The following is a 24,559-nucleotide window of genomic DNA, read 5'->3' on the forward strand; positions in this document are numbered from 1 at the left end:
TCTTGTCTTCTCTTCTGGACAAGGACTGGGAGTAGCTGTAGCAGCACTCAGGGCTGGGGTGCAGCAGCCTGATATGCTGGGGAATGGGGAGCTCAGCCCTGCTGCCTCCACGGTGCTTGCTGCGGTTCCTTCCTTACAAACACAGCTTAATCCAGCCCTGGAGCGCTCTGTAAAAAAAAATCAAAATGTGAGTCATCCCATTCCAAACCTCAAACCGTGTCACAGATCATCCCTGGCTCTGCTGTAGTTCTTCCTCTTCCCCCACATGCCTCAGTGGAAGTGAAAAGGGGAAGCAATCAGTTTTCCACCTCCCAGATCCTTGCACAGCTAAAAAACCTATCTCGCCAGGCTCACTCTGCCCTCTAGTAGCGGCTGGATTTACAGCAATGTGCTATTTCTGTGCCATGGTTTGCTCTGCTGCACCACCAGCCTCCAGCGTGGAGCTGCCCCTCGGCTGCCCTGGCTGGGCAGAGGCACGACCAGGGAGATGGGAGGGGGTAGGGGGGCACCAGAGCCTGCCCTGGCTCCGCCAGCATCCCAGGCATGGATGTGCAGCTGGCACATGATTTTCCCACAGTCCTGGCCCCTGAGTGAGTCATTCGTGTCACTCCTTGGCCAGCCTGGAAAATCCCTGCTGGTCACCGGGGCTGGAGCGAGGGCAGAGCCGGGGAAAGGGGTTTGTGTGGGCTGGAGTGGCCCAAGAAGAGGAGAGCCCTGAGGTGGGATCGTTCCTGGACACCCAGGCTGGGGTTCTGCTAGCTCCAGTGAAAGCTTTGAGCTGGTTTGAGACCAAGTGGCACCCATGGGCTGTGGAAAGAGGGGGGCTCCTTTGGAGGTAGCAGCCTCAGTCCTCCAGCCCCAGTGCCAGAGACCCCCAAATGACGAGACAAAGCCCTTTGCGAATGTTCACACCACGTGACATCTCAGCACAGTCCAGTGCTGGCTCTGGGGCATGATCAAGGAGAGGACCGAAAATCCACGGGCGACAGGAGTTGGTAATGGTGGCGACCTGAGGTGGGCGAGGGCTTGCTTGGTCTGATTCTTGGGCTCAGCCACCAGCCAGGTCATCACCCTCATGTGGCGGGGGACCCAAGGACATCACAGGGTGCAGAGGAAGCGCAAAGAAGACGGCCAAAACCGGAGAAGACGATGCACAAACCGCTCTACTCATACCGGAGCATCCTTTCAGCTCTTTATCTTGCCAGCTGAAGGATTTCCATCAGGATGATCTAAACCCTCAGCTTATGGCAAGGCCAGGTTGCAAAACTATGGCAAATCAGGTATTTCTCAAAAAAACCCACCCCAAAGTTATAAGGGAGAGAGCTGAGGTCCACACGGCCGACCCCGCGCCTCGGGGCCGACCGTGCGGAGCGGGGCGGAGCGGGGCGGAGGCGGTGGCGGAGGGGGCACATGCGCCGTGCGCGCACTGCGGAGCGGCGCGGAGAGGCGCGCAGCGGGGAGCGCGGCGGCCGCCGCAGCCCTGCACAGCCTCGCGGGGAGACCCCCCCCGCCCCCCAAAAGCCGGCGGAGGTGAGCGAGGGAGGGATGCGGAATTGACGCGACATGGGGAAGGTGGGGGGGATCGTGTCCCTCCCCCCCCCTTGTGTGGGCTCGCATGGGGGGACACACCATCACGGGGCATCGGGGAGGCGCTTTATTGGGGTCCCCCATGGCTTTGCATCCTTGGGGCGGGCATCCTTGCATGGCGGGGGTCCCCCACCGTTCTGCACCCTTGCATGGGGGTCCGGGCCGCTTTGCATCCCTGTACTGCAGGGGTGTCCCCCATAGCTTTGCATCCGTGCATGGGGGGGGTGGGAGGGGGGTGCGTGTCGCTTTGCATGCTTGAATTGGGAGGGGGGTGTCCGAGCTGCCTTGCATCCTTGCGTGGGGGTCCCTTGTCACTTTGCACATATCCGTCGCGGGGTGGGGGGGGGGGGGCGATCCTCCATCGTTTTACACCCATTCGTGGAGGGGAAGGAGTCAGGCTGCTTTCCACCTTTTCATCGGGGGGTCGGGGAGGATCCCCAAATCACTTGGCACATTTGCATCACGGTGCTCCGGGCCTCTTTGCATAGTTGCATGGGGGGCGGGGGCGTTGCTGTGCATCTTGTGCGGGGGAATCCTAGCAGCTTTTACAACCTTGCAAGGCGGGGGGGGGGGGTGTCAGGCTTCTTTGCACCCTTGCATGGCGAGGAGGTGCTGTCACTCTGCACTCCTGCATGGAGAAGGGGGTACCCGGCTGCTTTGCACCCTTGCATTGTGAGGGAGGGCATCACTTTACATCCTTGCATCTTGGGGAGGGAGGATCCACCACTGCTTTTCATTTTTACATCGTTGTGGAGGATAAGCTGGGCCCCTGGTCACCTGTGCAGGGAGAGGCACCTATAGCCAGTATAGGGCAGGGCTCATCACCTCCTGGCTGGGGAACTGGGGGGGCTGAGGTGCTGTAGCCTGGTGTGAGGCTGGGGAAGCAGGGAGGACAGCGCCAAGCAGGGCAGAAGCCTGGTGGCACCTGCTATGCATGCCCCCCCAGCCCAGGGCCCTCCCTGGGGTTTGAAGTCCCCCCTCCAGTGTACCCCCAGCCCGGGGCACCCCCACAGGCAGGCTGCAGGCAGGCACGCCCCCCCCAAGGGTGCAGAGCCTGGGCCTCCACGCTCAGTGATTCAGCTACTTGCAGGGAGCTTTAATTTTATTGCTTAAAACTCGAGTTCTTGCTGCCTCGTGGTGGTGTCAGCGTGATAAAATACCTATGGATTAAGATGCTTTTTAGTGTAGTTTGTGGCTGCTTTGTCTGCAGCTGCCTGGCATACAGCAGCCGGATACGCTGCCGGACACAAGCCGGAGGAGGTGAGTGCAGGACCTGGATGTAAGGGCAGACAGGCAATGGCAGAATTAATAATTCATCTTCAAAACTTCAGCGTGCCAAGGCACACCCCTCATTTGCTGCATCTCGTTGCCTGTATTTAGAGAGGTTGCTAGTTTCATTTAAAAAAAGAAAATACGTTGATGGCGTTTCTGTGTCTTGGTAGCATCCTCTGTGACAGGTTGAACAGCTCGGTGATTAGGGGAGGCTGAAGACAGCATCGATCCAGCAAAACTTCCTCTGGCAGCTAGAAGGTTAATATGCACTGTGCTTTTCTGTCGCAAACACAGAGCATGCTAAGGGCTCTTACACATAACGCCTGTGATGCAACTTAGACCCCAAATGTCCTCTCCTTTCCCGAGGAGCTGAGGCCCACAGAGAAAACTCGAGATGAAGCATATTTTGCTTTGAGCTGTCATCTCCCTTGGCCCAGTTCTGAACCAAAGATGCTCATCCTCCATTTTATGGTGGATGACAAATCAGCTGTGAATGCCAAGATCTTGACAAGTTACGAACAACAGCCCTCAAGCCAAAAGTGTTAAAATTTTTTAAAAAAAGCAAGAATGTTTTTTTGCAGAGCTGCTCATCCAAAAAGCCATCCTCTGAGCTGCACCCCACAGGCAAGAGACACAGTGTTTTGCACGTCTCGGTGAGCAGAGGGGGTGCAACCGGCCCCCAGGCAGGAGCTGCTCCCACTCCCCCAGATCCCACCCAGATTTTTGTAGGGCTGCACATACAGCACTGGTGGGCAAAGCAGCAATATCAGCCTGGGAAGGGACCGCCTGGGCACACAGCACAGCCCCGGCAGGGAACTGCATTTGAGCTGGCTGGGAGCACTCTGTGGCTGGAGATGCTGGTCCTGCGGCTGTTCCCAAAGGCAGCGAGCATCGGGTTTCCAGAAGGACCCTTGCTGCTCGCTGAAGGTTTCCTGGGATTATCAAAGCGTCTTCTATATTGGGGAGAATAAGGCTGGTTTGTTCAGCAGCGTCCTGCTCACACAAACTGCCAATGAGCGAGAGAGATCCTTCTGTTAATGAGCTGACCACAAAAGGAAAAAAAAAAAAGTCATTGAAGATTTTCCTTTGGTGATAGAGAGTCTTTAAAAACAACACATGATTTCTGGGCCAGCAGGGATCTTCTCCAGCCAAAACAGAGCCAGGATCCGTGCTGCTGTTCACACTGCCCCATCCCCTGACTCCTCCTCTGAAGATCAAGGCAGACATTGCTGCTCTCAGATGGTCCCAGCACAGGAGCCACGCACAGAAGCCACGCGCCGAGCGGCTGAAGGATGATGGAGGAGGGTCACGCATAGTTTCATCCACACCTTTTTTTCCACCCCTTTCTGTCTTTGGCATTAGAGTACTGGTGCATTGCATTTGCATGGATTTAGTTTGTATCCGAAGCAGAGATGAAGCCAAAAGGTGGTGGTGCCAGGTCTGTCTGGGATGGGAAGGACCCGATGAAGCAGCCCTCAGCTCCCTGACCAGTGCTGGGGGTCACTGAGGGCTCCCCGTTTCTGGAAAATCAAATGACAGAACCTAAAACCTGCATTAACTAAAACCCAGGGAAAACAACTGCCTGAAAACCCACTTGCCGGTTTACAGTGTTTGCTAGTTGCGTACCTGTAAAGAAACACCATTTAGATAAAAGCATTCAGGAGCCTGTTTGTTTTAAACCAGACACACAGCAGGACGAGCTTTTTATACTAACCCCAAGGTAGCGAGGCAGTTACATTTATGGCATCCTCCTAAGCAGGCTTTTTGGCGAAGGTTGGTGTTGCGGAGCCCAGCCTTCAGAGGCGTTTGTGATTTAGAGGCAATTTAGTCAAGTGCTGTTCCTAGAGCTGAAACATTTTGCAGTAGAAGGGAGAAAAAAAAAATAGTGTGGCATTTACTAATAAAACTCTTTAGGAATATTTTTAGCTGTGATTTAATGTTATGTTGCACTTCGCTGTGAAGTGTTTGCTCGCTGAAGCCTCCTGGCAGTTGTTAGCCATGGTGGAGCTGCCTTTGAGTTAGCAGAGGAGGAGAGCTGCAGATGGACCGGAGGAGAGGTGCGGGCAGAGCTCCCAGCCGGGGTGGGCGATGTGCCTTCCCGGTGGGGCAGAGGTCACCAATTCAGCCCCAATCTAGGGAGCGATGAAGCTCTGCCTCAGGGCCAGCCAGATGTCCAGCTCCCTCCCCACTTTGGCTGGAGGGCCTGACCCTTGCCCTGCAGTTGCAGCTCAGCCCAAATCAATTCATGGCTGACAGCAAATATTCCTGTGCCACTCAGGATCAGGGCTGAGACCTCTCAACTCATTTCACATGTGCTGCAGGAGCAACAAGTCCGTGGCCCTGGCTTGCAGCCTCTCCCAAGCCAATAGCCTGCAGATGGGGGACTAGAAACAGCATCCCACATCCCTCAGCTTTTCAGTCCCCAAGGCATTTTGCCACCCAGTGCTTTGCCGTGAGATGTGCTAACCCTTCTCGCTCAGGACAAAGCTGGGATACTTTCTGTGGCACCAGACCATTTGTAAAGCCAGACTCCTGGATGCAGAGGTTTCAAGGACGGGGCAGGCAGTGGCATTGCTTCTCCCATGCCCATCAGCCTCAGTGTAATCATGAGAATTTACTCACTGGAGATCTGCCCTCTGGTTTATTTTAAGCAAGGGGAATGCTTGAGATCCAGCCGGTTTTAATATATTTAATTAACCTTTGGACAATAGCTCTGGAGTGATTATCAGCTTCACACAAAACAATGACATTTGTCATGCTGGTAGTGTTCACAGTCATTTGGGCTAACAACAAATTAAAAATTGGTCGCAGATGCATTTCATAAATTAGAGCAACGAGTCCTTGTGGTGCAGATCACACTCCATTTTGTGTGAAATACATCAGCAGATCTGGTCCAGCTCTAGCAAGCAGGTTTCTCTGCATTGCAAAGAGCCACCTGCACAGATTTTGCTGGTTGATTTTTTTCTGAGACAGCAAAGCTTCAGCCCCTATAGGCTATAGACTCTGCCCTCCCTTCAAGGCTGTTCACAGCCAAACATCTGAGGTTGAGAAGCTGCAGTTTAGGGCCACCTGAGCCAGAAATTGCCCCTAAGCCATTAGGTACCTGCTGGTGGCCCTGTCTCTCTTCTGCAAGTTTGTCCTGTTGGTCCTTGAACCTTCCTGCACAGATTTCCAACATCTTCTGTGGCAGAGCTCCACAAATCAACAGCACGAAAGCCACCACTTGCAGCTACCACTTCTGTCTGCTCAGAAACACTGCACACCCTGGGGATTCTTCCCAGCCTTCTCCTGTACCATATCTGTCCTGCCAAACTCCACAGGACAAGCTCCTTCTGGCACCTACGAGCCCAGCTGAGTGCCACCTCCGCCTCTTGTCCTTTTCCTGACTCCAGAGTCGGCTTTTTTTTTTTTTGCTCCTTTCAATATTTCAGGACTGCCTTGTGTCTCCTGATTCCTGCCCCCGCAGCCCTTCCCCACCTCTCTGTTCCCAGGGTGCCTGCGCCAAAACACAGGTTGCTGTCCTGAACAGGCACTGCAAGATCTGGCCCTTCTTGTTCTTTTGATATTACTTTGTAAATGTTTTTGTCTTTTGTTCAAGGATATTAGATTTTCAATATACTACTTTGGTTTTTTGCACTATTCTGTCTCCTGGCATCCAACCAAAGCTTTTGCTCCCTTGCAAAAGCCTCTAGTTCCTGGCAGCATCTGATCCTCGGGGCTCAGTAACGCCCAGGGGAGCCCAATTCCAGTAAGAGCTGTGATTGCAAGGGCCAAGCAAATGGACTGCCCCTAAAGCTTAGCCCAGAACTGGGCTTAGCTGCAGGGGCTGACCCAAACTCTCAGTCTTTAGGTGTTTGGCGTGACTGTGCTCACTGCACAATTTACCCACGTTGTGGGTGTAAATTAGGGTTCCTTGGCCAACTTGTACAAGTTCAGCTGCTGCTTCACACACTGTCCAGGTGGCTGGGTGCTGTGCTTCAATACTGTCACACAAGGTATTAAAGATACCTCAGTGGCTGATTTGTTTCTGTGAGGCAGCAGTGTGCGATATCCTTCCCAGCCCCGCTCTGCTTATCTCTGCCATGGCCCCATTCCCAATCCAGGTTTTTCCTGTAGGGAGCAGCCAGCCATAGAAAGCAAACCCCAGAGTTGCCTTCTGTCCCACCTTGACCCAGTGAAGAAGGGTGGCAGCAGTGGGACTTCTCTCTCATGCAGTATGAAGCAGGGCACTGGGACTGAGACTGCAGGTATCAGGCACTTACCAAACCAAACATCTGTCGTGGGAATTAGCCAGCACCTGAGAAACATGTTGTCACACAGCCTGTCCCTCCTTGCAGACCCATACAGAGCATGCATGATCTTCAGGCCACTTTGGACCCCTCTGCAGGAATCCAGCTTGGCTTTGCAAGTCACAGCTCAATCCCCTGCCCAGTGGGAGAGGGCGAGTGGGTTTGGGGGCACAGTGGAGGTGTGGAGATAGTTATGTACATGAAAAGCTATTGCGAAGAATATAGGGAGCAATGGCTGGACACAAAGCTCCACTTTTTGGACCATCTTGCAAAATAAGAGCTGCTTTTCTGCCCCTGATGGACCCCAAGATGTGATGGCTGCTGAGATGAAGGATGACATCTGGAAGGAGACAGCTGTAGGGGTCACCTGTGAGCCAGCATCCACAAATGCTGCCAGTCTGGTCTGCAAGGACCCGGGGGCTGGCAGTTGTGGTCAGGGGCAGCTGCTTATCCTGTGCTCTTCTGCACAGCCTGGGAAAGCAGGGGCTGCTCTCCAGTAGCACCAGCAGCTCCGGGGTTTGGGATGCTGCGGTCAATTTGCTGTTTGTTCCTTGGGATAAATCAGCTTCCTAGGACAGAAGGTAAAGCTCTTTTCTGGTCTCATCACCTCCCCTGCCTGGGCATCTCAGCTGATCTTTGCTGGGGCAGCAGTGAGGTGGACACTGTTCCCTTCCAAGCTTCTTTGTTTAGAAAGCAGGTGGAAGGCTGCATCTCTGCAAGCTGATGCCCAGCTTGAGTAGGATACAGCAGGTGTTGGGGAGGATTTGTGGCCATGGGGAGCACTGTGGCTCATTGCAGGCTGGGGAGGGCTGTGAGCCGGCCCACAGTCACAAGCAATGCCTGCTGTGAGCTGCCTCGTACTAGACAGAGTGGTGGTGGGGAACTGGTCTTAGTAGCCCGATACATCTCCCAGAGCACAGGCAGTTCGGGGGAGTCAGTGCTGCTGCCCCGGCGAGGTGCTGAGGAGGTTTGATAGATGTGTTATGGAAACTGCAGTGTGCTAGCTGGGAAGCAGCTACGTGCTGTGGAGAAGCGAGCGCTTTCCAGTTACCAGCAGCAGCAGCGAGTCTCTTCTTAGTCTGACAGCTGTGGCTGTCACCCCTGCCTTTTGCCTGCAGTGCCTCATACAGCAAGATTTAGAGTTATCGACTCTTTCAACAGATGGGGAGAGAAGATGAGTGATGGGAGAGCCCCCATAGTGTGCCTGCACTGTGGCAGTGGCTCCCAGGAAGCCCCCAGCTGGTCCCACTACTCCCGCCTTCCACCTCCAGAAAATTCCTGCTGAGTTTGTGGCACTTGTTTTCCTCCTCCTGCAGCCTGACACCAGCATTATCCCACTGAGAGCTCCTCTTCCACTCAGGAGACAACAAAACCTTGTGGATTTTAGTCCATGTAAACAATACCAGAATCTGGCTGATGTTCCCAGACCCAGCAGAAGAGATGCTCACCCTACAACACCCCTCCATAGATGTGCAGGGACACAGGAAGGCTCAGGTCATTGCAAGAAAGTTTGGCTGGTTGAAGTTGTACCTTTGAGTCCTGCACCCATGGAACAGCCAGTGCCAGTAAGAAACTAAGGCCATAGCATAAAAAATAAATAAGAGAGGCAAACCTTGCTGGGGGTGGTTGGAAAAGCCCATATAACCACCTAAACCTGAGTGGGGCTTGGAAGATGAAGCATTATGGGGGCTTGCATGGTTATCCCAAAGCAGCTGAAGGGTGGGATTGGAGGGGCCATGCTGAGCTGGGCAGGGCAGCGTTGCTGGCTGGGGCTGGAGTCTCCCTGCCACCTCGCAACCATCAGCTGCCTCTCCTAAGGTGTGCTCAGCTAGAGAGGAAAGAAAGACCCAAACCCTCAAGGATTGGCCTTTTTCCTGAGCTGCAGTCAGAGCAGAGGGCAGGAGCAGGGTAGGAGGGGAAGAGATCATCCCCACCTACAAGCATCCATCAAAAGTGAGAAAAGACATGTGTATCCCAGGGAAGGGCTTTAGGAACTTGGTTTTGCACACTCCATGCCAGAGCAGGCATTTCACAGCAGAGCCTCGTCCAGGGCTGCCTGGCCATGGTCAGACACCTGCCACCAAATCTGGAGCAGCCCAGCAAGGTGGAATACCCTTCTCAACATCCAGCATGAGCACGGACACCGAGGCCAGACCTCCCACCTGTCTCCCCCGCAGCAGCACGGAGGCAACTCCCCAGCTGCTCCCGCCCCAGCTGTGCTCTTGCAGCACAAGGACGGGGTCACCTCAGCGTGCGCTAAGTGAGCGCTGCAGGCAAGGCACTGCCCCAGTCTTGCCGCCTCTGCCCTTGCTGGGGTGCAGCAGGGCTGGCAGCCTCAGGCAGAAGGCAAGTGGAAGCCCAGGGTGACCCCAGCACAGGAGCTCACCATCACCCACCCCAGGGCCAGTGAACAGCAGGCAGAGCAGGCAGCAGGGTCTGCAGATGCACCCAGAATCAAGTGACCAGGAGGCAGGAACCAAAGGGGCTGGGGACAAAGACAAGGCTGTGACACAGGTCCAGTGCCTGCCCTGAAGATCGTGCCAAACTCAGGAATTGCCCCCCCAGGTGCTAGCACCCCCCTGAGGGACCCGTCAGGAGGACAGGAGTGAGGTCTAGTGAGGCATGGCCAGGATTAGCACCCCCAGCTGATCTTAAATAACCTTCTGTGCCTATGGGTGGGGGTGGGTTCCAGGTGAGGGTGCTCAGGGCCATCAAGTAGTGCCCATGGGAAGATGGCAGTTTGACATGGCAATGCCCAGCTGGACTGTGCTGGGAGTGCACACTGGTCTCTGCCAAGCCTGGTGCACGCTGTGCATTGGTGATGGTCTGCGATGCTGAGCACTGAGGTGTGGTCTGGTATGGCCATATATATAGACGAAATAATGAATTGCTCTTGGCCAAACTCTATCCATGTTTGAGCTTTTCCCCCCTGCACCTGGGAGTCACCTCCGTGCTCAGTGGATCCCTGCTCGTGGGAGCCCTTTCCTGAAGTTCTGAGGACTTGCCACCAAAATCACCCCCTCGAAGGCTTGGAAATTACCCAAAATATCATCATGAGCAGGAGCAGTGCTGGGCATAACTGTGCATCCCTTCACTGGGGCTTGGGCCAAGCTGCCAGTGCTCAGGATTTGTGCACAGTCTCTTGGTAGGTGTCAGCAAGACATGCCTTCAAGAAAATTAAGTTTGTGTTGTGTGTAGCCCATCCCCACCCAAAGTGTTTTGATCCCCTGAGTCGGGACAGGCCTTGAGATTGCGGGTTTTAGGTCAGAAGTTGGGTTTTCAACCCAGAAGTTGGATATTTGATGCCACTGGTGCACAAGGGATGCTGTTACAGCAGCTTGAGATTACAATTACTGAACAAGGGGATGGCAGGGGTTTCTAATCCCTGTGTTCCTGTTAGCAGCCATTAATTGGGGAAGTTAAAAAGCAGCTTTTCCTATGGCTTGGCCAAAGTTGCTTGTCCCGGCTACCCTAGCCTAAAGTGTGTGCTAACTCCTCCTTGGTTTCTTCTGCTGCAAGGTCTGAGTCTTGTCAGGGCTTTTTGAGGGGAGATTAAGTGGATCTTTCTTCTCCAGGAATGCTCTCCCATGGCATGGTTTCAAATGCAGTTATCAGACCACATACCCACCTTCTGCCCCTCTTCAAGTCTGTCCCTGCTGTGAAGAGTTTCAGACCTCAAATCCTTTTTCCGTCATTCTCCTCTGGGGTCCCTGTGGGGGATGGAGGCACGGTGGCTCCAATTCCTCCTAGGCCCCCTTCGTGGGGGCAAAAAGCCCCAGGTGCTGGTGGCTGTGTCCTAGAGGGATGCTGAGAATGGCTCTTTGTTCCCTTTTTCTAATTGCTGAGCCCACGCAACTCATTAACCACTCTGCCTTGTACCCTCCCACCCCTGCAGCTGCTGCTTAGGGGGAAACCTCCCCGTGGTGAAATGCTGGGGCTCATCCTCTGAGTGCAGATTTTGGGGTGACACATAAAACTGGCTCAAAGCAAGCTTGAGGTAAAGCTGCCAGTGTTGATTATCTCTTTATGCAGCCTGGAGGGCGCTCAGGGGGTGCCCAGAAAGAGCAGTTGTACATGGTCAGAGCAGATGTCCATCAGCAGGTATCCAGAGCCTCCCCTGCAAACAACGGCACAGTTTTCTTAGCTGAAAAATAACCAGCTGGCAGAAGCCTCTTGGTTTTGTTGGGAGCCAGGGACAGTACCAGCCCTGCCATCCATGTCCAGTGACTTTGGGAAGCGCTGCAGGATACATGGTTTGCTCTGAGCCCAAAGCATCGCGCAACCCTAAGAAGGGTTCAGGGCTGGGGTTCTTCCCACGGCGCCCTGACTGCCCTGGGGCAGAGCAGAGCCCAGCCATTCACCCTCCCCGTATGTACAGATCGACGAGCACAATCAGCTCTTTGGGAAGCTCGATATGAATGATTTAGAAACAAGTTTTGGACTCTTTCATGGAGGGAGCTTGCATTTGCATTTGAAAACTGCGGAGGAGCTGGCGGGGGGACGGGAGCACTGGCCGGGTGCTATCAATGGGAAACTGTTCTGCCTAACGCTCCCGGGGCCAAAAAATGTGAACTCTGCAGATTTCTGGCTCCGTTCATGGTCAGAATTGCTGGCTCCGTTGTCAGTGCCCGACTGCTCCGCTCCCAGCTATTAAAGGCTCTGCTCGGAAGCTGGTTTTCCTTTGCTGCCAAAGCAGAGTGGGGTTTTGTGAAAGATGGGGTGGCTGGGGGTGCCTGGGATGGGAAACGAGGTGATTCAGCTTGCTCCATTCAGAAGCTGGGAAGGCTCTTCCTGCTCTCTGTTCCTTATCAACCTGGGATCCAATTCATGATGAATTAAATGCTAAAGCCATCAGCTAAGGCCTTTGCACTGGGAGTGGAGTTGAGGCCTGATGCACTCATGTCACATGAGACCCCTTTGTGCAAGCCTGTGGGGTCACTGTCTGCTTTGTGCCTCTCTGTGTCCCAGTCCCAGACTGCAGCGCCCCAGGGGACACCACCGTGGTTAATAAATGCTCCTTTTTTTTTTTTTTTTTTTTCTCCTTTCTCAGCCTGTTTCACACCACTCACCCTTTATGTCAGCAGGGAAGCCTGCCCCTACCACCCCCACACCCCACTGTGCCCATCCTTCCTTGCCAGCTCCCATGGGTGCTTTTGCTGGAGATGAGGCCGTTGGGTGCGGGCATCTCCCTACATCTCCTTGAGCCCCATAGAAAATGAACCATCCCCCTTGCAGTCAGAGATGGCAGCAGAGCAGGGGGCACACAGGAATGCTGTGGAGAGCAGGGGCAAGCTGGCAGCAGCAGCTTGCCTCGGTGTAGTGCATGCACAAATAAAACCCCAGAGAGCTTTGCAGTGAGCTGGAAATAATGGCATTACAAGCGCTTGCTCGCTTCTGGCCACTGTTTGGGTTGGATGAAGCTTTTCAGGGCCGGCTGAAGGGCTGCAGCACGTGGGGGTTTGTTTGCTCCTGGTTTGAGTGCAGCTCGGGGAAGGTAAGCAGGAAAGGCTCCCTGGGCATGGTGGCTTGTCAGCAGAGCACAGGGGGAGGGACAGGGCACCAGCATGGTCCTCACCTCCATCCTGGCATCCATGTACTCATAGACATCCAGAGGCTTTCACTTATGGATCATCCCCTGTGTACAAAAGCTGCACGGGCTGCATCCTCTGTATCCCAGTGTGGGGAGGACAAGTCCCCTGGACAGAGAGCAGAGGGAATAAGGAGAAAAAAATGGGCAAATGGCAAAAGCTGTAGTTTTGATTGTTTTCTTTCTTTCTCCTTTGCCCAGGAGAGGTGTGAGGGCTCACCAGCAGCATGCCGTTGGTGAAGAGGAATATCGAGCCCCGGCACTTATGCCGGGGAGCTCTTCCCGAGGGGGTGACAAGTGAGCTGGAGTGTGTCACCAACAGCACGCTGGCTGCCATCATCAAGCAGCTGGGCAGCCTCAGTAAGTCATGGCACAGTGACCCTGATGTAGAACGGGAATGGGGTGGTGGGATGATGGTGGGATGCTGCAGTTGCTTGCTCCAAGAAACAGGGGCTACGTGAGAGCTGTGCAGGTTGCAGCCACCCCTAATTCAATGGAAATTATCCAGCTAAAAAAAGAAGGAGGATGCTCATGGCCAAGCCCGAAGTGGGAATTTGGTGACAGTTTTAAGACCCATTTTCCTCCCATAGCTGGTCTGTGTAGTGGGGGTTGGAATGCCTTCACGAGCCCCTTGCTTCTCAACTTGGGCAGAAATAGGAAGGCCAGGTGAGATTAAAAAACCCCCCAACCTATTCTTTTTAATTTTAGAGCTTCATGTGAAAGAGAGATCTATATGAAAGGTCTAAATCTTCAACTGTCTTCCTTCCCTGGGACTGATGTCAGCAGAAAAGGGGTGGACAAGAGCACTGCACACACCAGTGTGAAGGGTTAACAGGGGCAACCTATTTCACTGGTGAATATTGACTTAAAATAGAGAGAGAAGTGCAGGCTCTTCAGGACTGCCTCTCCTTTTCCTCCTTCCAGAACTAGATTCTTCTCTAAAATACTCCCAGAAAAATAAACCCTGTATTTAGGGAGCTGCTGGAAGTGTGGTGGCTTGCATGACCAGCACCCATAGGTTCTCAGGCCATGCTACCTCGTCCAGGGGAAAAGGAAATCAAATACAACTGACTGAGTTGAGTGACAGGCTGAGCAGATATCAAAAGTGCTTTGATCTCGTGAGCTGTTTGATATGTGTTTTTGGAGGAAACCCCGAGGATGTGGGGTGCTGGGATGGGATGGGCTCTGGGATGGGATGGGTGCTGTAGCCTGCAGGTGTCAGCACTGCTCTGCCAGGCTCTGCTCAGCCCTGTGATAACAGCTGTAATGAACAGCTATCATAGCCATGCACGGAGTGCTGCAGGAAAATAATGGCTAAAGTGAAACAAATTGTGGCTTCTCCCTGCTTTAGCACTCTCCCCCCTGCCCTGCTCTGTTTTCCACCTTTAGGGCTAGGCTTCTGTGGGTGATGCTCCATGGCAGGAGGTGATGGTAGATTTTTTGCCAGCATCTGCTCTCGTAGATCCAAATGTACACCACCATGGTTTGGTGCCTCCTGTGCTACTGCTCTTGCTAAAAAGGATGCTCATGTGCAGAGAAGGGCAGGTGGCTTGTGCTCCCCTCCCTCTGTGCAGCACTTTGCCAGGTCTGAGAGAGGATGAAGTTCAGCTCCCAAAAAACCAAGGCTGGGGAGAGAGCCCCACGGAGCTGGCAGGGAGGCATGTGGAGAGGGCTGCCTGCCTGCCTGCCATTGCCCATGACAGGTGCGCGTTGCCTTCTGCCAGGCAGGCATGCGGAGGACATCTTCGGTGAGCTGTTCAACGAAGCTAACAGTTTCTACATGCGGATGAACTCGCTGCAGGAGAGGGTGGACCTGCTGGTCATCAAAGTGACACAGCTGGACTCCACTGTGGAGGAAGGTGAGGAGCTGGGGCTATTTTGGGGTGACACCCAGGTGCAGGTGGGTGGATCACATGTGCTTGGGGCCAGACCTTCTGCCGTGCCCAGTTCAGGGGGCTGAGGCCACCCCTGCATCCCCTCTCCATCCTGTGCCCCCAGTTTCGCTGCAGGACATCAACATGCGGAAAGCCTTCAAGAGTTCCACAGTGCAGAACCAGCAGGTCGTGTCTCGCAACTCCATTCCCAACCCAGTGATGGAGATGTACCAGCGCTGCGACAAGCCCCCGCCGCTCAACATCCTCACGCCCTACAGGTAGGGCAGCTGGTGCATCGCTCCTTGGGGAGACTGAGGGGGTCCTGGGGGGACCCTTTCCAGGAGAGGCATTGGGGGTGCACTTCATTTGCTGCTTGGCAAAGGCTGAGAGGCTGTTTTCTCCAGTTGCTGTGCCACCATCCCCATTGTTTAGGTCACTTGGGATGAGGGACCCCATGCAGGGGTATTGCAGGTAGTGACTGCTGTGTTGGACATGTTCATGGTGGGGCAACAGCTTATGGCCATGATTGTACCAAATCCCCCTGTGCAGGGGAAGGGGGGTCTTCTCCTGTGGCTGATAACCATCCTCCTCCCTTCCCAACCTCCCAGGGATGACAAAAAGGATGGCCTCAAATTCTACACCGACCCCTCATACTTCTTCAACTTATGGAAGGAGAAAATGTTGCAGGCAACAGAAGATAAGAGAAAGGAGAAGCGCAGGCAGAAGGTAACAGGCTGGCAGGGGACAGTGTGGGGACGGGAGCTGGGGCTGCCCGGGACCTGGGGGACGGTCACCCATACGCTCCTCCTGCATTGTGGTGGGTGCATCTTGCGGGACTGGGAGTTGCTCCCTGTGCTCTGCTCATGGTCCAGAGGAGCCAGGCTGGACATGGAGCCATGGCTTGTGTGTGTCCCCAGGAGCAGCGGCTGGTGGAGGACTCTACCCGGGAGGTGAAGAAAGTGAGGAAAGCCCGCAACCGGCGCCTGGAGTGGAACATGATGGCGTATGATAAAGAGTTTCGACCCGATAACAGGTTCTCACCATCCCCCTATCACATGGCATCATCGGAAGGATCACTGTCCCCAGATAATAGGCAGGTTTTACCTACTACACGTTTAGCTCACTGGTTCTCCTTTGCTTTTCTCTTCTCCATCTGGGGGGGGGGGATGTGTTGCCCGCAGCAGGGTTGGGGTGATTATAAATCCATGGTAGCTTCATGGGCAGCTGGTGCCCCCGGGATTGCACCCTGTACCTCAGGAGCAGCCTTGGTGTTGGGATAAAGTCAGAGCGCTTTCCATTTAGCAGCTAAGGGAAGAGACTTGTTAAGCTGTGTTGGTGTTCTCCTCCCCTCTGCTACCTCTCTTTCTTGTACATCTATATTTTTGTGGCCTTTTCTTGTTTTGTTGTCTCAACCCCAAAGAACCTCAAACCCATGTCCCCCTGACTCCCCCCGCCCAGCTGACCCCCCTCCCAGGAGTACAACCATTGGGTTTTCCTGTGCCATAGATCTTACGCATCAGACGTGGCTGACCACTCATACCCGGCGAGCCCCAACCACCCCGCGCAGCTGCTGGCCCCAGCATCCCACCTGGCCCCAGCGGAGCACAAGGAGGGTGTGCTGGCACCCCCGCCCACCCAGGAGCACGTCTACCGCCCAGCGCCGGCAGCGGGCAGCCGGCAGAACAGCCTCAACCGCCTCCAGCAGCCCCATGTGCCACAGCCCCCCGAGGCTATCCTCAACGGGCCGAGACCTCATTTAGTCAAGGATTATGGGTAGGGCTTTGGCCTGCCTCTTCTTTCCTGGCAGAGGGATGCCCAGGGTAAAGGGGGTTTGGTGGGGGCCTGAACCCCATTTCTGAGCTGATGTAGTGGGGAAGAGCCCTCCTCTGCAGCTGCCATGCTCTGAAACTGTTGGTGAGAACTGACACCTGATTTGTCAGGAGTGCTTTAGGGGTAACCTCATCCCAGATACGGGGACAAGGTGGATAGAGGGGACCATTTTCCCCTGGGATGTTGGCTGCCTTCCCACCACCAGATGCCCCATAGCCCATCCTGCTGTCAGAGCCCCCCCACCTCCATGACCCTAGGACAGAGCTTACACAGGAGTTCAGAGCAAACCAAGCCACAGCTCAGCCAGTTGATGCCTGCGAAGGGTGGTGGGTGTCCGGGTTGGGTGATGGGTGCCGTTGTTCCCCATACCACTGACATGTCTTTGCCCTCCTGTTGCAGCCCGCAGCCGGTGCCGATGGCAGAGTACTTTGTGCCGCCCGCCCCACCGCCCCCACCGCCCATCATCCCCTCCGCGCAGACTGCCTTCGACAGCCCCATCTCGGCTCCCCCTGTGCTGGCCCCTGGCTCGGCCGCCCCGCCCTCCTATGCACCCTCACCACCCCCCGCACCCCCTGGCCCCTACTCCGCTTCCCCGCCGCAGGCTGGCCCCATGGGACCCCCGGTGGCACCACCACCACCACCGCCGGGGCCCCCTGCCATCACTGCCTCGCCGGCACACTCAGCATCGCCACCAGCCCCTGCCGTGGAGCCCCGGAAGCCGCAGATCCCACTGATGCCCATGAGCGACGCCCGGAGCGACCTGCTGGCAGCCATCCGCAGGGGTGAGCTGTGGGTGTGGCAGCAGCAGGAAGGGGAGAGGGACGCGTCCCCAAGTGCTGCCACCATGGTGGCAAAATACCTCTTGGCATAGAGTTGGGTGGTGTTGACTTAGTTGAGTGCAAGATGAGCCCTGGGCGGCCAGGTGATGCATGAAGATGGTGGCACCCAGGTGGGAGCTGGGGAGGGAAGGAAATGCAGTACAGGGGGTTAGAGGGAGGTGGAGGAAACCCATCGCCTGAGGTGGGACAGAGCTCCACAGGGATGACTGGCAACTGTTGTGCACATGACCTCGCAGGCTGTAGCGGATGATGTGCTCCAAGGTTTCTCCCATTTCCCCTTCCTGCAGATTTTCAGGTCAAATGGTAGATTAAGCCTTTGAGAAGGTTCAACCTCTTCAGTTCAGGTGGAAGCAGAGGAGGGGCTTTATTCTATTATATAGCTTTATAATCACATACACTGCATTATTATCTCATATAGCTTTATTACTGTATGCATCTTCCTGCAAGAGGGCTGCAGCCATCTTGTTTCAGCCAATACTTTTAACTGGGAGGATGCTGCACAGTGGGTGTACCCACAGGTGCTGGGCATGTCGCCCCTAAAGCCTTCTCCCCTTTCCTATCGCAGGAATCCAACTCCGGAAAGTCCAGGAGCAATGGGAACAAGAGGCCAAAAAAGAGCCTGTGGGCAATGATGTGGCGACAATCCTGTCCCGCCGGATCGCGGTGGAGTACAGTGAGTCCGATGATGACTCCGAGCTGGACGATAACGAGTGGTCAGACTGAGGGGCCCCGGGGCTGGGCTGGCGCGGAGCTCCCCGGCTCCGTACCAGGTGTGTATAGGCGCCTTCCCCAACCCTCGATGCCAACAAGCGCGGGCGGCCTCGCTCATTCAGGAGCTTTGCTTTTACACTATGTCAAAAACCCTTCGGGCAGCAGCAGCACTGGTAGGATACACCTCGGAGGCAGTGAGACCAGAAATTAGCAGCACCTTCACATTTAATGACTTCAAAAATGCTCTGAAGGCAGGTTGATAGGATTACTCCAGATTTACACCTGGAGCAAGACCAGAAACTGGCCCTGAGTGTGCTTTGCTAGAGAAGAGAAGCTCAGAGGCAGTAGTGCTTTTTCAGCTAGATGCTAAATGTGTTAACGAGAAGCTCCTGGAGAAGCCTGATTGCACAGCTGGTGCCACCATGGGCGCACAGGGATGGCTGTGCACTGGGTTTGGGAATGCTCTGCTGCCTGCATTTGTAGGATCAGGCAGCTCTAAAGGCTGCCTGTGGGCAGGAGCCTCCTTCCCCATAGAGTGATGCACCCTGTTTTGTGGCAGTCGTGTAGGGGTGGTCACCATTGTGCTGTCACTCCCTAGATCAGACCAAGGTGTTGGTGACTGAGCCCATTTCTGTCCTTAGGACCAGTTTTTTGGGAGAAATGGGTGAAGGCAAGGCTGGGAGGGAGACACGGCGCTTTTCTAGGCTTTGAAAGGTGCAATGTGTGCTGTCCTTGGGGAGGAAGAAGCTGCTGGTAAGGGAGCAGAAATGTCCAGGGATCTTCCCAAACCCAGCTCCCCTCGGCCTTAGTGCTACACCATTTCAGTGTTATTTGAAAAAAAGTTAATTAGACAAAATGCTGCTTTTAGGTAAACTCTCAACTTGCACTTTGCAGCCCCACAAACTGCGCCCATACAATTGAGATCAACTCAGACCCAGGCACTAAGTCCCACTGGCCTGATCCTGCCCTGTCCCTTACCCCACAGACGGGCACTGGTGGGGACATCTGGAGAGCTCGGCCCCTGCCACAGCGCTGAAAATACCAGTTTGCTTGTCAGAATGGAGCATGATTCATCAAAGGCTTTTCACACAGCTACAAAGGGAGGAGGCATGGGAGGGCAGCGTGGAGGGGTGGGGAATACTGGAAATACCACAAGTCAGGAGTAAGAGCCTGCAGAGAGCTGGGAGCAGTTCCCCACCAGCAGAAAATGGGACAGGACCAGCCATGGACTTGCCTGACACAGTGTCCCGAGGTCCACTCTTCTGTTCCCATATACCACATGTCCCTGAATGAGGGAAAACTGAGTCCCCATGTTGGATCTCTTCAGGGAGAAGCTGGGCTCTGAGCCCACCTTTCTGGCTCTCCCAGTAGCCATGTAGTTGATGGCTATGAAATAGTGTTTTGACTATCGAGAAGCAGCCAGACCTGTAAAGGAGGTGGGAGGATATGTCTGGGACCCAAAAGGCTCAAAGGCTGATCCTTAGATTCATCCTGAGAAATGCTGGTGTTGAACGATGCCTTGAGCGTCTGCTCATTTTTCCCCTGGTGAGAAACCCTTCATGGTGAGATGCAATGAACCTCCCTGCCCAGCTGCTGAGAAATGTCCCCAGAAGCCCTCCCTTGACTGGCACAAAATGGTCTCTTGTCCCTTGGATGTGACACCTCCCCCATCTCCACATCTGGGCTGCGAGCTGTGGTGCTGACTGGGAGATCAAACAGAGGAGCAGTGTGGGTGTGGGAGATGGCGAGGGTGGTTGGGGAAGGGTTTAGTGGGGGGTGCCCCACCTGACTTCAGTTGGGCTGATTGTCAGACAGGAACTGCAAATAAAATCCTTGGATTTAACCCCAGAATTCCCCATCTCAGGAGTGCTGATGCCATTTAAGCTGCTTGGGTGCTGGTCCCGCTCTGCCTGTTGAGGGACAGCCTCTGCCACCACGAGGAAGACCTGGCAGTATGGGATTAGCTGTACAGATCAATCCTAGCCTCCTGTTTTGCCAAACTCCCACTGCAGGCAAGCAGAGCAGAGCAGGCAGGGCAGGCAAGAAGCAGCAGAGCAATAGGATGCATGGAATAGCTCATCTGCAAAACCCGAGGAAACAGGATTGACCAAAGGAGGCAGGGAAACATGCTGTACTGCAGGTGACCAGGAAATTCTTGAGGCTTGGTGCTCACCAAGAGCTCTTGTTTCTCATGTTGACCCTCTTGAGATGCAGAGAACTGGCTGCAAAAGCTTTTGGGTGAAGCCCGGCATTTCCGCCCAGGCAGAGAACCCCTGTGCTGCCTGCGACGGGCATTCCTTGGCAAGGCAGCTGGAGTTTGGCCTGGAGCAAGTTCAGAAGAAAGTCTTACAAAATTTCAAAGCAACACTTAAGCAGTCACCTGGCAGTATTTATTATGAAGCGTTATTAATACAGACAAGATTGTGATACTCTGTATGTGAAGAGAATTTGGGTTTATTTGGACAATTTAGAAAGTAATAACCCTTTGTGAGAGGGAGAGTAGCAGAAGGCTGTTGGAGCTGCTGTTGGCTGTTATGGTGGTTGAAGGGCTGCAGAGTCGGCTGTGGGGATCCAGCTGGGGCTTGGGCAGAGCCAAGGAGTCTCACCAGCTCGTGAAGGCAGGGAAAGGGCTCTGGTACGTGCGGGGCTAGCTCATCCCTCAGGTCTGTGACTGTCCCAATTCTGTGAAGCTGAGCTGATTCTGGTGGGAACTGGAGAGGAGCATTGTTCTCCTAGAAGACTGGGTCACTTCTTTTCATACACCAGGTGCGCTGTGTGTGTCACATGAAGCTGTGATCATTCTGGTAAGACTCCATTGGTGTGTGGCAGGTCAGGATTGTCCCTGTAGCTTCCCCCTTCCCTGTCACCTTACAGCAACTTTGCTATGCTTGGGATTGGCAGCAGTTGGTCAACTTGTGCTATCAGGGTTGATGCCATTGCATGGCAAAGCGCTCGACAATCAAGCCTTGTCTTCCCTGTGCACAGGCCACATCTGCAGAGCAGATGCACAGCTGGGAGTCTCAGGGGTGTGGGTAGCAAGGTTTACTCCCATATCCTCACACATTTATGTTCTTACACCATCTTATCCTCTTCAGACATCCCAACATATCCTCACTCTTTGTATTCTGCTTAAGGAAATTCCCAGCCCCTGATAACACAAGCCCATTTCATACGCTCAACTCCAAAGCAAGTCAGCAGGACCATAACGTCCTGGCATTGCGCCCTGCTTGAAGACATCACGATCCAGCTCTTCCAGGGATCTGAACTGCCTGAGCTCCACTGAGGCTGTCTTGATGCCAGGGATATGGGGCTGATCCACAGGTAGTAGCCTCTCCCCAGTGAGATGTCTATATCAGAGCTCATTGCTCAGGTTTCTTGTGTAGCTGGTAGAGAAGTAACCTGTATAGTCACCGTGGGCTGTAGACACCCATTTCTGGTCTGATCACCGCATGCCTTGCTCCTCCCAACTCTCTCCTGGCAGGCTCAGTGGTGGCACTGAGAGCCGCAGTCTCACGATACAGCCGTTCCTGCAAGGCCAGCTCTGCGGGCAGGCCAACATCCTCAGTGCCTTTGCTTGAGAAACTCAGCCACATGTGAGAATTACCATCATAATTTTAGGTGCATGCATCTATTTTTTGACCAGGTGACCTATGAAATCCAACATAAGTAACACCAACTCCTTGGTTAGTCTGGGCTGGGTTAGGTCTGCTGGAATTGGTTGTGCCATACTGGTTAACACTGGCTGACCTATATGCTGCATACTCAATATTTTGTACATATGTGCCTGTTTCCATATACTCTTCCAAAAGTAGGCCACGCTGTGTTACACAACCTGAAATGCTCAAATCCTCATGTGGGCCAATATAAAAGTGAATATTTAAATATTTTATCTATCTTGGCAGCCATTAAAAGTACAATCCAGGTCACAGATGATTTAATTTCTCCTCTCTCAAGTGTACCAGAAATGGGCCGAGGAGATTCTCCTGTACATTAAAGGTATCACATTCCATGTTAAAATATAGCAGCAACATTTTATTGCCCACAGATAATCACAGAGGGCCAAACATTTAATGTGACCAATGAATCTCCTGAGGGAGTTCCTCTTTCCATTTTATCTGCTTTCTCCTACTTGCCAGTCTATAGGCTTAGATTAAAAATAATAAGACTGCCAACAGGGGGAAGTATATTCTGTGTGCATCCAAATTATTTGGACCAGTCAGTGGAAGAGTAAATAAGCCAGTGTTGTTCTGGTATAGTGCTTGAGGTCCATCAGGAACGTCTTGGACATCTCTGATTTATCTGAAAAGGGACATTATGGGGACCACTGTGCCCATGGTACACCAGTCATTGCCTGTGAGGGCTACATCAGATGTGAAGTCTGGTCTTGCTCAAGTTCCATGAAGGTTGGTGGAAGTCGAGCAGTGTTCACGTCCTGGCTTTGCACTCTCAGTGTCTCCTGGATTTTGTGTGAACATTGGAGCTGGCTGTTGACACTGGTAACTCTTAGAGCATCAGTGTCCTGAAGGATGAAGAAGGAATTGGGTAGCTTCTAACTTTCCACCCTGGGCAGAGACCTAGGGAGGAACAAGTGTCACATCCTGAGAGCTCCTGGTTTTGCAGCTATTTTATCCTGGGAAGGTTTTCTTCTGGTGACAAATGTAAGGCTGAACAGGGATTCTCCAGAGACTCCCTTCACGTAAGAGCCCTCAAATTTCCTCACAGCAATTTTTACATCTCCATCTTCCTTTCAAGACACCCAACAGCCTGAACAGAAGTTTTGCAGACTCCCCTGGGAACAGAGCCCGAATTAACACCTCAGCTTTAACAATAAATGGAAGTTTCACTTGGAGGGAGGCAGGTTGTAGCACTGGATGTAGTATTTTGGAGAGTACTTTCCAGAGCTGCATTTCCAACAGGAGCATCATCCTGTTTCCTTGTGGATGGACCATGGAGAGCCCCAGGAAGTGCTCCCCATCATGGGGTGCTGGCAAGGGGAGCATAGGCTGTTCCTTTCACCATGATTACTGTTTTCCTTTAGTAGTAGTAGTAGTTATTTAGAGGTAATGTTTTCTCAGCTGAGATGTCACTTTACAAAATAAAAATAAAAGTAAGGGCAAGGACTCTGTCCTGAGGAGTTTACAGTTTACAGCAAAGACCATATAACCTGCACTGCACTTTAGAAGCCTCAAATGCTCACTCAACCATGAATTTACCCTCAAACTGGGCAGCAGCACCTTGAGGACTGTTGTCCCTTCCTTAGGTGACTCCACAACTAGCACCACAACTACATCCCCCCTGCTGATGGCAGCAGTGGGGGTCTCCTGCCCCTCCACTATCCCCCCACAAAAGTGCCTGAGCAAAGTACAGGAGCACCAAGATGTGCTGGTTTTGTCTCTGAATGGGTCACCATGCCCTCAGAACGGTCCCCACATGTCACACAGGGCTGTGCTCCTCTGGGATGGCCATGCATGCAATAGGAAACTTGTCCAGACGCACCATTGTGGCTACCTGCCAACACTTAGAGCTGTCCATGCAATTCATGTGATGCCTTTCTAGCTCAGGCACTTACACCCAAACCTAGACTTAGAAGTATTTCAATCTTCTGGAGGGTTTTTTGTGTGAATCTGATCTTCCTTTAACAAACTCCAGATTTTCTAGGATCACTCGCTCAAGCTCCACTTGTTCCAGGTGAGAATTGTGCCTGCGTGAAGAAGAATCTGTTCTGTCTCCTTCCCATGGACCTTGAGGGAAAGTCAGACCCAATGTTGCTTCCCAGTTAGCCACCAAAAAATAGAGCAGTTATTGCCATATCCACTTTCCAAAATCAATTATTAAGAAAAGAGTGTTTAAGAACAGAGCAAGCAACATATCAGCCCACAGTGCAACAAGGAGACACCAATATCAGGAGGTGCTTTTGTCCCCGAAGGCCCCATCCCAGCTCAAGTGTTTCAAATCCCATTGATTTTCACCTGTTCCTGGTGCTTGTGTGTGCCTGATGTCTCAGCTGGGAATACTTGCTCCAGAAAAAGTAACTTCTTGACATGAAAGAAACAAGTATAAAAATCTTGCATTAGAAATGAAGTAGACTTGGAGCCTGATGAAGTTACTGTGATGCATGTTGAGGAGATGTTGATTTCCTGCTGGCAGCAGGCACATCTTTGGCACAGTCCTGCCAGGTCTCCAAAAATCATACTGCTGTGAGCATTGACACCCCCCCTCACCACCACCCCCACCAAAGTTATTTTTATACTGAGATGTTTCAGGTCTACCTTTAGTTCTGGCCAGTTTTCCACGAATGGGGCCTCTCTTTGTGGTGCCTTTCATCTCAGATCAGAGCAGATTAGGAAAAAGAAAGGTAATCCCCACCAAAAAGAAACCTTTTTCTCTGAGATGCATTTTTAGAAGTGTTTCAGGGCTGATGGCTCCCTATCTTAATAGACTTCCTTCATTTTGGGGCCGCTTGATTTGCCTGGGGGAATCTGAAACAGGATATTCCAGGCATGAGTTTGGGTTATGCTGAAGCATTGCTGGCACTTCCCTCCTCTCCACTTTCTGCTGTGCCACGTCACA

The 24,559-nt window shown here is 53.3% G+C and overlaps 1 protein-coding gene across 5 annotated transcripts; it reads left to right on the forward strand.

Moving 5' to 3' along the window:
* The first annotated feature begins 1,423 nt into the window (after nt 1-1,423).
* Nucleotides 1,424-23,125, forward strand: LOC141964581 (actin-binding protein WASF3-like). Of its 5 annotated transcripts, none has more exons than XM_074915154.1 (9): nt 1,424-1,530; nt 12,937-13,099; nt 14,464-14,594; nt 14,734-14,887; nt 15,218-15,335; nt 15,527-15,702; nt 16,116-16,382; nt 16,839-17,221; nt 17,844-23,125. In XM_074915154.1, exons 2-9 carry the CDS (start codon nt 12,963-12,965, stop codon nt 17,999-18,001), a joined length of 1,524 nt encoding a protein of 507 aa, XP_074771255.1. In that variant the 5' UTR covers nt 1,424-1,530; nt 12,937-12,962; the 3' UTR covers nt 18,002-23,125. The 5 variants fall into 5 exon arrangements, with proteins under 5 accessions (XP_074771255.1, XP_074771252.1, XP_074771254.1 ...); XM_074915151.1 differs by having other exon boundaries at nt 12,937-13,095; nt 14,439-14,594; XM_074915153.1 differs by having other exon boundaries at nt 12,937-13,095; nt 14,460-14,594.
* The last annotated feature ends 1,434 nt before the right edge of the window (nt 23,126-24,559 follow it).

Source organism: Athene noctua, chromosome 11, assembly GCF_965140245.1.
Source record: "Athene noctua chromosome 11, bAthNoc1.hap1.1, whole genome shotgun sequence".
Classification (NCBI taxonomy): domain Eukaryota; kingdom Metazoa; phylum Chordata; class Aves; order Strigiformes; family Strigidae; genus Athene; species Athene noctua.